Below are 12,621 nucleotides of genomic sequence, written 5' to 3'. Positions count from 1 at the left end.
CAGTGTAAGCCTGTAAGCATGGGAACCGCTACAACCCAGGCATCTCTCCTTTCTCACAGCTTCTTGGTAATGTGGCTGTGCTCGCTGCCTGCTGGCCTCCCCTCTGTCTTCTCCTGCCAAGAGTTGAATCTGTGAGGCCACTTGTAGGGGAGGCTTGTTTTCCCAAACCCATACCTCTATTGTTACATTACATTTAATCTTGAAAGCCTGTTTGGAGACCAAACCTCCACGGTTACTCTCCCAGATACACTGACAGTCAAGGACAGGCTTAATTGTATTTCCAAGGATCATCTGAGGGGGGAAAAAAATGTGTTGCAAAAATAAGAAATGAGAGACAGCCCAGGAAAGCATGTATCCATGGTTAAAGTCAAATACTGTAGTCGCATATCAGTTAGAATATAAATCCCTGTGTTACTCAAGAAAGATGAGAAAAAAAAAATGTTTTACTGTAAAACATGCTTACTGTTTTCTCTCCACGTCTGCTCATGTTAGCATCTGCAGGCCCTGGAAAGTAATAGTCTTCAATCATAGAAGCGTAATTCGAGGCCATACGAGGGCTTGATTACAACTGAATATATAACTGAATGTAATCCAAAGTTTTATAGTATAGACTGTAAAAACACAGCAGTGTCTGACTGGCACACACATACAAACACACACTTTGTCTGTCCTCACAAGCTGAAAAGAGAAATTAGGCAAAGGTTTGAGCTGCAGATTCAATCTTCTTTAAGTTTTAACATGCAAATACAGTGTCTCCTCAAATGACAGCGTACACGCCCCTTTTAACAGACATTTTCTTTTGTTATTGACCTATACTCACTGCCAAGTCTTGTTGGTACTTATGCCACTTGGCAACAAAACTGTGAAAGACTTAAATCGTTTTTTGGCAGTGCTTGAAAGAGTGACCCAGTGGATGAATTTCTTCTTATTCGTCTATTAAAGACTTCACATTAATGATGAGTTTTTCCTAAACAAATGACCAAAAACATGACTTTAAATCAATGCAAATGCTTCTCTGTGCCTTCCAAATGTGTTAAAAAGCAATTGATTGCTAGCACGTTGATCATAACAACTGTTTGAGCTGATATTGTTATGGTTCCAGCTTGTTCTGCTGCCCCCTGGTGGCAGAAAATTTAATTGAGCAGCTTTAAAGATGTGTACGTGGTTTATATTTTTGGACAAGATTTGTTACTAGACTTTAGGTTTTTACATATCATTAGCATGTGCCTTTTGCTCCTCATAAATATCTTTGCATTAATAGGGTGGACTTATCAATTTTTTCTGTTTGTAATTTCTCCAATCTGCAGTTTCAGAGGCATATCAAGAAGTCAGAGGGACAGAAGATTCCCAAAGTGGAATTGCAAATCTCCATTTATGGCGTGAAAATACTAGATCCCAAGACAAAAGTGAGTCAGAATATTTGAATTTTATCGTTTGGCTGGTGCAATGATACTATACCTACTACACAACATGCTGACAACACCATGTAGAGGAAGAAGTGGTTCATAATCAACATTTTTGAAATTATTTCTTCTGTTTTCCAGGATGTGCAGCATAACTGTCAGTTACACAGGATATCCTTCTGTGCAGATGACAAAACTGATAAAAGGATATTTACTTTTATCTGCAAAGACTCTGAGTCCAACAAACACCTCTGTTATGTGTTTGACAGTGAAAAGTGTGTAAGTTTTTCCTTGTCGTTACATTGAAACACACTTGATAGATTGTAGAATTAATGCATATGTTTCATGTTTTTGATCCTGTGTTGAATGCCCTCTCTCTCCTAATTGGTATTTTGACAATTTGTAGTTAACCATCAGCGATCAGTTCAAGTGTAAATAAGCTATAGTGACATTTCGGTGAATACCATGAACAAGTCTTTGTTTCTTTCGTGCTGCAGGCAGAAGAGATAACTCTAACTATCGGTCAGGCCTTCGACTTGGCATACAAGAAGTTCCTCGAGTCTGGAGGCAAAGACGTGGAAACCAGGAAACAGATTGGAACCCTTCAGAAAAGAGTATGTCTCACATCCCGTTGATTCAGCTTGTTTGCTCCCACATAGACTTTAATTGCATTTGAAATCTTGTACCCCCATGCTGACACATTGATATTTCTAGTAATTAATGCAGAGCTTGTTTCTATTGATTTTTTTTAAATCGTCCAGTGTGGAAAATAAAGCTGTGCTGATGAAACACGTCCGTAAATCAATCAGTCTGTAATTGAATTATTGTGCACCCTGCTGAAAAAGTGGAGCCATCCCACTGGTTTTTTGAAATGGCAATTTATTAAGACATTTGTATGAATTTGATTTAATGAATGATGTGGTAGTTTAACACCACTGTGGCATGTACTGTATTTTAGGGTTAATTTGCAGTCTAAAATAGTCATTAAAAAGACTATTTTGTGTTTTAGCTATTTGCTAAGCTCCACATCAGCAGTATGAACATTTACTGAATATTTATCCAAACTTTACATAGTCAAAAGTGAATTTACATGTTTAAACACAAAAGTTCATTGTTGACCTTTGACGAAACAATCCCATCTCAAGGTGGACTCACTAGCTTTTCCAGCGCTTTTAATCGCAGCACATAGTCTTAAACAGCCGATAAAGAGTGCTCATTTGTCGTGGAGATTAAACTGCTGACATGCAAGCACAGTAGCTGTTGTGGTTTCATCCACAGCACTATTAGGACTTCCGACACAGAAGACAAATACTAACAAATGTGATGAAGACTATTTTGCGACGGTGAAAGCTCTTAGGAAAGCTAATAAGTGGCTGGATCGTTTTGTCAAATTTAGATGTTTGAAGTTTATGGAAGGCTTTGGGTGACATGATGAGGAACATATCAAGAGACAGTATAAATGTTTCTACAGTCAGACTGTTTATATCATTTGTCACCAATATTATAAGATTTCTTGCATTAATGGGAAGAAGTACATAGATTTGTTTCTGTATTTAGTTCTGTCAAAAGCAGACATTCCCATCTGCTATTCTATCTACAGTATAAAGAGTTTGAATTTTCATACAATTTAAAATATCACAATATCTATTGATATCTATTGAATTTAAAATTACACACAGTGCATTCAGAAAGTATTCAGACCCCTTCACCTTTTTTACATTTTGTTGTAACCTGAGCTAAATTTCAAGTGTCATAGAAAAGGGTCTGAATACTTACGTCAATGTGAAATTTCAGTTTATCCTTCTTAATAAATTTGCACTAATGTCTAAAATTCTGTCTTCACTTTGTCATTATGGGGAATTGTGTTTGGATGATGAGGGAAAATGAATTCACACAATTTTAGCATAAGGCTGCAACATGACAAAATCTGAAAAAAGTCAAGGGTTCTGGATACTTTGTGAAACCACTGTATTGTCTAGTGACAGCCATGTCTCCCCAAATGTGGTTAATTTGAAATGTGTGTTCCTGTGTTGGTGGAGAAAATGTTCTGACTTTTAAAGCTTAATGAATTATTTAAAAACACTTTTTAAATATCTAACAAATGCATAATCACAAAGTGGAAGAAAGATTTGTTTTTGTCAGCACATGAAAACGTTTCATGTTGTTGCTTTTCACAGATCAGTGACACTATATAGTACAGTATCATGAACAGAGTTGATCAATGTTGCCCACCTGTATGTAATACAAAGACTGTAGAATTTTCTGGAAAGCTTTAAAGTTAAAGTGGATGTTTCAGTATCAGGTGCCACACTGCAGTTCATTTGAGCTTTAATTGACTTTAATGTGGCTACTAAAATTACTCAACTGCTGTTGTTCATTTGCAGATTCAAGAACTTGAAACAGAGAACTCTGAGCTGAAGAAACAGCTTCAAGATCTTGAAGAACAGCTGATGATAGCTCATGTGCCACCAGTAAGGACAAACTGCACGGATATAAACCTCTTCAGCTTAGAAAATGAACACAACTTTCTTTTTTTCTGAACAGCAGCCACTGTGGCCACAAATGACAACTAAAGGATAGCGATATATGCTAGGATGTGGGCTAACTGTAACGCAAGTAGAGAACTGCAATGTCTGCAGACCAACTAAAACAGCCTACTAATCTAATATGACCTTCAGTTCATTTTGGATTCAAATGTTTCGCATCGGTCAAAAGTACATAACCATGAACACCTTTAACTACAAAAGTTGACAGAATTTAATCTTGCAAGTTTGGAAAGTGTTTTTAAGGCCAGCTGGGTTTGCTGATATTGCCTCTGTGATTAAATGCACAGCCTCAGACTCAGGTCTGGTCATTCCAGACCTATCTGGAGCGAGTCGGTAGGGGTCTAAGCTGTGTCTGAAGCAAAGCAATTACACACCTGATTGGTCTGATGAGGAATGCGATACATTCACCATCTCATTGGGGCAAATGCCAGTACTGGTGACAGCCTCCTGCGAATGCAGTTACCCACACCTGTCCTGCTCTACGAGACTGAATAATATCGTCCCTCTCTGGTCATTTTCTGTCTGCGATCTCTTTTTCTCAGCCTCTGCACATAAACGCAGCTAATGAAGCATACATGCTGCAGAGGCCCTCCTCTCTCTTCTGGTGTCACAGCATCAAGTCGCTGTCCTGTCTGGAAATTTCCTCTGTCACACTCACTCCAATGAGCTCGCCGGAGTCCAACCTGTCTGCGGGGCTACTAACTCCTCCGCCTGCCAAACCTGCTCTCCTTCCTCCTAAGCCTACTGAGGGATGCAGCATCCCACGGCCTCGCGTAAACACACTACGCTTTCTCTTTCTTTCTGCTCTGTGCTTTGTCACTGTCCCTGAGGCCTCATTATCCCCTGCCTTTGTCTCCTTTTTGCATTTCCTTCTACTTCTCTTTTGCTATTGTGCAAAAATAGCTGTGTAGTTTTGTGTATCTGCAAGCTCACACAAGACTGACCTTGCCTTAACCATTTCCATTTCCGTGACTTTCGATACAGGCAGGCAGTATCTCCATGAAACCACAATCCACAGACATTTTCGACATGGTTCCCTTCTCCCCTGTGACACCGCTGGTGCCCACACTGGCCAGTAACGGCTGCCCACCACCGCCGCCAACCACACTGCCACCAGATATAAGTGAGTAATAACTGATCATAAGATTAACATTTGAATTACTTCTCTGGGTTCTGAAAGGTTTTGCTTTTTTTTTCTTGTTTATTTTCAGAATTGAAGGATAACAGCTGATAGAAAAACACTTGTGTTTTGTTTAAATACGGTATCTGTAGCATGATACTTAGAAAATATCATATCACTATTTACTGAAGATATTCCTCCTTTCTCCAGCCTGCCTGATGGTTATCCGCTGTCTGTGTTTGTAGGGAAAGACTTGTTTGGTGCTGAGCCATTTGATCCGTTCACCTGCGGATCAGCTGACTTCCCTCCAGATATTCAGTCAAAGCTGGATGAGATGCAGGTGAGAGCCTGTCTGTGTCTGATGCCTCGGCATTGAGTTTTTTGAAAGAACTCCAGGGAGGCTGGTTAAACTATGACGCCCGGGTCTTCTGTCTCTCTTATTATCCGTATCAGCACCTTGAAGTTGAAAACCCCTTTCCTGTTTTACATGAACAAAGGCTTTGTTCATCATGGGCGATGGCTCAGCTGAGCCTAACGTTAAACTCCCTTCAGTTTTCTAACAGTGGTGGACACGACTGCTGAGTCATTTGTTTGACTGTTTGGTCTTAATTGGCCTGTTTTGAACTGAAAGCGAGCAGTACGCTTTTTATTAAAATTATTCATATTTAAAAAGATCAATTTCATACTCTGGTGCATAAAGACGTAAAAGCAACAGATGGGATAGATTACCTAATTCTACTTGTTTGGATTCTTTTTCAAAAAGGCTGATACAAAAAGATTTTAATGAAGTCCCCAGTCGACTCTGGAAGTAGGAGTAAAAAGTCAATACCAGTATTTTGCAAGGGGCGAGCTGTTGTATTGTTTCTGTTGGAGTCATCAGATTTCATCGCTGTCACTGTTGCCTACTGGTTCTCAAACTATGGGGTGGGCCTGCCCGTGAGGACGCAGAACCATTTCAATTGGACCCAGAGAAATGCTGAAAGGAACTTAAGTTAGGTCATCCAATTCATGTAGCCAGAGCAAACAAACAAAAGAGTTCTCTTACACCAGCACAGCTATCAAGATTTATGTTACCAGAATTTATTTGGACACCGTTGAAAAAGTATAACAAGTCTGTAACACTTTGCTTTTCAGATTTCTGCTTTAACATTTAATAAATGGGTAATAATCGCTTATAATGTAGTTGTTAGTAGCTATCCTATGTCCTCATCCTGTGGACACCTATATGTGGAGGATTCTGAACACATAATGAATGACAATGTAGTAAAACAGTTGTAATAATATAATGTATTAATATAATATAATATAAAATTATTGAATGGGTTCAATTTAAGTTCTCCTACTGTCTTAAAAATGTGAGTTAACTGGGTTAAACTTGAATAATTTGTTGAAAGTTGTCTCATGAGGGTACAAACTGAAGAGGATGGTTCTTGTTTACTGTTTTTATTATTATCAGAAGAACCTTAACATGAGGTAAAGACACACAGCCAGTCCTCATAGTGCCAGCTTTCTTCAAAATGCCAAAATGAGGCGTCTCTGGAGTTTTAACGCCTCTCTTTTGAAACTTCATTTAATGGGATATGTAAACACTGAGCGGTACATTCATGCAATTCATCATTTGCAGTCACAACACACGAGGTTCTAAAATAGTCTGGGAATTATGATCATTTTTGGTAGAGAAGAGTGAAGTTGGTTTACAGTGGTATTGGGGACTATGCATTTTCGCTGCTTCCAAAGTGGGAATGAGAAGAGGTTTGAGAAACATTGCTGTAGTTTGAATTGCCACAGTTACTGCCATATCCACAGCAGCCAGTCCTTGTTGTTTGGTCTGTGTAAAGCATACCATTTACAGTCTGATGAGAAAATAATGACTTCCACTGAGTATCAGCTGCAACTTTTGTGACTGTGCTTGCAGAGTAACTGCCGAGTTTTCGCTGTGTATAGCCAGTAGGAGGCAATGTGGCTCTGATACGCTTTTTTCTTTTTAGTGCAAACTTTTCCTTCAACCCCTTCCTCTCCATAACTATTAACAGCTGAATTCACCTCTTGTCCTTTTCTACTTGTAGCGTCAGAGATGGTTTGTACTCTTTGCTCTCTGTCTGTGCTGTGACTGCGGTTGTGTTTATGTCCTGCATGCTTTGAATGCCGCCACATGTTCGCACATTTGAAGAAATGGAGTGTGATTTACAGTGCGACTGTGGTTGTGTCATTGATGGTTATGTACTATCCCAACTCTCTTGCTCTGTAGTTGATGAGCTCCTTTTCTCTCAACAGACTCTGTGGCTAACTCACTAACTTTTTATACTCTAAAACGTAAAAATGTTAGAGGTGCATCATACATATGTTTTTGCGATTGCGACCAGTATCAAATCCTGCATTATAAAAGAGCAAATTAAAAACGATTACAAATCCAGTTTGGCTACATTTACGTTTTGCAGTTTGCAAAATAAAAAATACCTTTTCCATTTGATGTGAATGAGTTTCACCAAGATGCATGTCTTGTTGTTTCTGCTTGAGTTTATTGGTCTTGTATTGCATGATCGAGCATGACGGAGCAGCAGTGTGGTAATCTCTGTTTTGCTGAACATTTCATTCTTTCTTTACCTCAGAGTTTTATATACCTTATCCCATTGGCTCTACTCAAGACATCACTCAGACCATCTTTTTATCAGCAACAATTGGGACGTGTAATCTCGTGGTCACTGTCACAGCTGTTGACTGACTTGTCTTCCAGGAGGGGTTCAAAATGGGACTAACCTTAGAGGGCACCGTCTTCTCTCTGGACCCGCTAGACAGCCGCTGCTGATGCCAAGAAGATGCTCCTCGTCACATACTTTTATCTTGTTTGTATGAAGAAGTGCCAAAATCCACTCCACAGTTGAGTCAAGATGTCACAGTTTTCATCTTGAGGTTTATATGCATTTGCATTTACATTGGTTTTTCGATATTTCAAGGTAAACTCGGATCCATTATAGAAAAAAACTATTTTTATATTAAAAAAAAAAAAAGAAAATGTAAGGAGTAGTTTTGAGTACCTTTGCTTGCCCAGGCGATGAGAGATGTAAATAGTCGAAAAATACTGAACGGTACACACATGGTGGCAGAACTTTCACATGAGACAGTTTGTGTGTGTATGCACCATTCGAATTCTGTATCGTTGACACATTCCTGTTTGTACGCCAAACACAAGCTGGCAAGAAAAATAAATGGAACCACAAACTTTCAGCTTGCCCATAACATCACATTCTGTTGCTTATTTTACTCAACATGAAGTCACACATTATGTACTTAATTAGTCCAATTGGATATATATTACTTACTGTCATTTCCACCCTTTGTTTTTGATATTGAGGGTTTTCATTGTTGTTGTTGTTGTTGTTGTTGTTTTGTTTTTTTTTCCTATTTCATTTCACAAGTTTGAGGCGGCATTTCCGTATTTAGGAGTCACATTATTACCTTGTCATCATTTTAGTCTCCTCTTTTCTTGCACCAGAAGGCACTTTTTTTGGACAGACTCTGTCCATACATGCAGTACTAGTCCCATTATTTTACTTTTGGTTGCATTGACTTTGCTGTTGCAGTTATTAAAGAATTGATTGACTCATTGATTCTGTCATTTTAAATTATTCTTGCTTGACTGTATTCAGCAGTTGTTTGTTTAGTAGTTTGTTTAATACTTTTTGTGTTTGAAATTCAGATTGTTTATTATCGGCCAACTCTAGCAGCGTGACTTGAGGGATGGCAGTGTCGGCCGCCGGGTCCAGACTAAAATGTCTGTCAGATGGATTTCCATAAAACTTGGTGCAGACCACTTTGGTTTATTACCAAATGCCTGCAGAACTAATAACATTCCCATCAGCATGCTAACGCGCTACACTACAGTGGTGAACAAGGTAATATCACCTTAAACATCAGCATGTCGGCAGTGTCATTGTGAGCATGTTAGCATGCTAACACTAGCATTTAGCTCTAAGCACAGCTGTGCCTCAGTGCAGCACAGAGACGGTAGCATGGCTACAGACTCTTACTCTTGTTTTAATGATTTGTTCAGTTTCGGTAACAGTTCACTCTGCCATTGTCCTACTTATTCACCTACCGTTATATTAATTCCGTAGTCTGGCTTCACATTTTCCTACATTCATCGCAGAATTTCTGTTTTTGCCTCAAGATTTCACACCCTCTCGACGCTGAAATTATTCTATTGTGGTGCAAAAGTTTTTTTAAAGGATCAAATGAAATCTCTTCAAACAAGAACAGGCAGAGAGAGATATTTTCAATATTTATTTTCAAAGGATGAAACAAATCTGCTTCCAGTGTGGAAAGCTCCCTCCTCCTCCTCCTCCTCCTCTTCTCTGCCTCTAGGTTGTTAGCAGGCAGTCAAGCCTTGCAAAGTTTTACAGATCTATAATAAATATGCTCAAATATGAACCAAATGTTCACAATGGAATTACTTGAAGGCACATTCATAACAATTCAAAACAAACAGCTTACATTAGAAAAAAACTGTAACTATGTCAAGTACATTTGTTTTTTAAACTACAAAAATATGTTTTAAAAAAAAAAATGAGTCTGTGTGCAAAATAACAAACCTAAAGTACCTAACTATACCTGAATTAATTTGACAAGAGCTTGGGGGGATTAACAAGCATTTTGTTTAATTTGTTGCATAGCAAGAAATACAAAGCAAACAGGCACTCACAGCCACCTTATTCTATAAAACTGATTATAAAAAAAGATTCCAAGAGCATATAAGTCCAGGATACTGCAAAGGGGGAACTGACATGCATAAAAATAGAATATTCTGTGCTACCCTTTTACTGTACGATATTAAAGTTGAGAGAAGGAGAAACGTTACAAATCACCACACACCACTCACACAAAACCTCATTCATCTCTCCATCGTTGACAGAAAGATCTTTATTGGCATCCCCGAACCCTGCCCTGTCCTGCGTAGCCGGGAGAAGTGCACAGAGATCACACTACTTACAAAACAGCACCTGCGAAAAAAGATTTACATGTAGTGTCATCGTTTTCTCAGTTTCGGTGACGAGGTAGCTAACACTGAGGAATCGACAGTCTTAATGTGTCTTTAATGTTCCACGTGATTGGTACAGAGTTTAAAATAACTGGATACAGACATTGGTTCATCAAAACTGTCTTGAGAAAATACCTGAGCTGGTGAATGCATCATCAGCTGTATTTGGTTCCTCAATAGCACCACGATGTGTTTTTTTTTTAATATTCAGACATTTAAAGTAAAAAAAGAACAGACAAATCTGTGAAAAAAATTGTAGTGGCAGGACAACATTTGACGTAGCTTCAGTGGATTTTTCTGGGCCAATGAACAGCAGTTATAATTAACACTTTAAAGCTTTTATAGTCATAAATCTTTGGCAATGTTGTTTTGTGAAATAAAATTAAAGGGTGAGATCTTTGGATCAAACTACATCATAGTGAGCCTCGAAATGCATGAAGCTTAAAGTCAAACATACACAAGAAGACAGAGGAATGAATCTGTTTTTTTAAACCAATTTTTTATATAAACTCCAAACATTCATCTAACTTACAAATCTTCGATGTCTTGAACTGGGTCGAAAGGCACAATAAATATCTTGCCACAGGGCCAGAATAGTTCTCAGTACTCATATGTACAATGTGGCTGATCACGTCAGCTGTCAGTTCAATAGTCTCAGGATTGTCCTCGACGCATCCCTGCTCACGATCTTACAAGAAGCACACTGGCCCGATATCGATGCCGAACTCTTGATCCGGGCCACCAATGTCCACAGGGGCAATATCCACAATAGGAAGTCTTGCTGTTTTCTGTGTCCTGTACTCAAACACTGTCTTGCCCCATTTGCCATTTGCTTGCTGTGAAAGGGAGACAAAGGCAAATTCAGTCAGTATCTTAGTAGTTTTGTAGCTTTCAGCTTGAGTGAAGAACAATACATCTCAATAAAATGGTAAACAGTATTTTTATGACTTTGTTTCGTGGAGCTGGATGCTGCTTTACTGCACCAGACACAGATTAATCTCGTCTGGGCACTGACTTTAGAGACGAGGTGGCCGTGAAAAGGCCAAAACCTACAGTGAAATACTCCTGCTTTCTCTGTGTCAGAGTTCTCCATTGTTGGCGAAAAAAACTTTCGAAAACTGGCTGACTGATGTTCTTTTGTTACCATGAACACACACCCTGTAGTTTATTTAGACTCAATCCCACGTACACCGTCCTCCTGCCAAAAATCCTCCTTAATGCAGCAACTGCGTATTAATCCATGGCTAAACATAGTGTATAGAATGCAATATTGAATCTGATGTACACCTGATTTAATCAATTTCTTGGCCACTTGGGGCAGCACAACAAGCTGTAAGCCCACCATTGACATATTATCATCACATGAAGGTGTTGTGGCTAGTGTTTTAGCAAAAATTTGCCTATTTACACACTGCCCAACACTAGTATTAACTTGGAATCGTGTATTTGAGTCATTTGTGTCGACCTGACAATATAGATCTAATACTCACTCTTCTTCTGGCTCTGTTTTGATCACAAACTCCTGAGGAAAACTGGCTCGTCAATGATAAATGCTCCACTATGCTTCACTAGCTAACTGCTAACCTGATCCGTCTGCTGTTTGATTATGCGCACATAATGTACAGTCTGTTTATTAGACCATTTTTGCTACAAAATAGGCTATAAAACATGTTTTATAGAGCAGGGGGGAACTGAAGAGTTGGGTTATAATTCTCTGTGGGTTTATTGATAGGAGTGGCCCCTTTTATATTACACAGTCATTTCATCTGCTGTTTATTTAAAGCTGCTGTTATCAATATTATTATATTAACTCTGCAAAACTACAGTGCCCAGCTATTTTAGATAATTACTTTTTAAAAGTGAAATTATGAACCGTTATTTTAAAAAAAAGATGTCTTAGAAGGTATTGAGAGGCAGACTAATTAATTGCTGGATCTGATTATTTCATTGGCTTTGTTGAAAATATTAAAATATATATACGATATGTCCAGCCTTACAGTACCTTTGATACATTTGATAATTAATGAACATGTAAAAAAGAGCAAAGCCGGGACTGAACTTACTGAGCAGGAGTCCTCCACCACTGTGTATCTGAAGCGGTTGTTTCCCTCTGCTTTAAGATCCAGATCATTGGAGCCTTTGAGGATTACAGCTTTCTTCAAGTTGCCCATCCTCTCATCCTTATAGCCCACAGAGTTCTTGCAGTGGTAGGTGATGGTCTGGGACGCCTCTTTGGACAGAAGGCGGATGAAGGTCATCTGCACTGTGATGGCGTTTGTTGGCTGATCTTTGTTGCCATAAGTAAACTAGGGAAACAAATACGGCAATCAAACAGAGGCTCGAAAAATCCACCAGTAAGCCAAGATGCACCTCTACAAATACAACATGAGTTTTTCATTATTGTCCCCTGAAAAATTCAGTTGTTATGCACAAAGCGCTGCTTTCTCGGTTAGGTTGGCGCTGGCTTATTATTTCAATTACAGCAACAAAGACTCTTTTTTCAAACACAGATTTAAA

General features: G+C 38.8%; 2 protein-coding genes across 3 annotated transcripts in view; one reads left to right on the top strand and one right to left on the bottom strand.

Moving 5' to 3' along the window:
* Nucleotides 1-8,781, top strand: part of gulp1a (GULP PTB domain containing engulfment adaptor 1a) — a 65,766-nt gene extending 56,985 nt beyond the window's left edge. Inside the window, exons 5-12 of one of the 2 annotated variants that reach the window (XM_040148843.1) lie at nucleotides 1,308-1,406; nucleotides 1,545-1,682; nucleotides 1,901-2,017; nucleotides 3,788-3,874; nucleotides 4,492-4,722; nucleotides 4,934-5,072; nucleotides 5,315-5,409; nucleotides 7,804-8,781. In XM_040148843.1, the coding sequence (XP_040004777.1) occupies nucleotides 1,308-1,406; nucleotides 1,545-1,682; nucleotides 1,901-2,017; nucleotides 3,788-3,874; nucleotides 4,492-4,722; nucleotides 4,934-5,072; nucleotides 5,315-5,409; nucleotides 7,804-7,875 (978 nt within the window). In that variant the 3' untranslated portion in view covers nucleotides 7,876-8,781. The remainder of the gene's footprint in view (nucleotides 1-1,307; nucleotides 1,407-1,544; nucleotides 1,683-1,900; nucleotides 2,018-3,787; nucleotides 3,875-4,491; nucleotides 4,723-4,933; nucleotides 5,073-5,314; nucleotides 5,410-7,803) is intronic. The other variant, XM_040148844.1, reaches the window with a different exon arrangement.
* Nucleotides 8,782-9,375: 594 nt separating this feature from the next.
* col5a2a (collagen, type V, alpha 2a) overlaps nucleotides 9,376-12,621 on the bottom strand; it is a 43,927-nt gene continuing 40,681 nt past the window's right edge. The window contains exons 53-54 of the mRNA XM_040148102.1: nucleotides 12,168-12,410; nucleotides 9,376-10,940 (exon numbers count right to left, since the gene is read on the bottom strand). Of these exons, the coding sequence (XP_040004036.1) occupies nucleotides 10,794-10,940; nucleotides 12,168-12,410 (390 nt within the window). The 3' untranslated portion in view covers nucleotides 9,376-10,793. The remainder of the gene's footprint in view (nucleotides 10,941-12,167; nucleotides 12,411-12,621) is intronic.

The sequence above is a fragment of the Xiphias gladius genome, chromosome 16 (assembly GCF_016859285.1).
Source record: "Xiphias gladius isolate SHS-SW01 ecotype Sanya breed wild chromosome 16, ASM1685928v1, whole genome shotgun sequence".
Taxonomy (NCBI): Eukaryota; Metazoa; Chordata; class Actinopteri; order Istiophoriformes; family Xiphiidae; genus Xiphias; species Xiphias gladius.
Note: the sequence above shows the minus strand (reverse complement) of the source record. Positions and strands in the feature narration are given on the sequence as shown.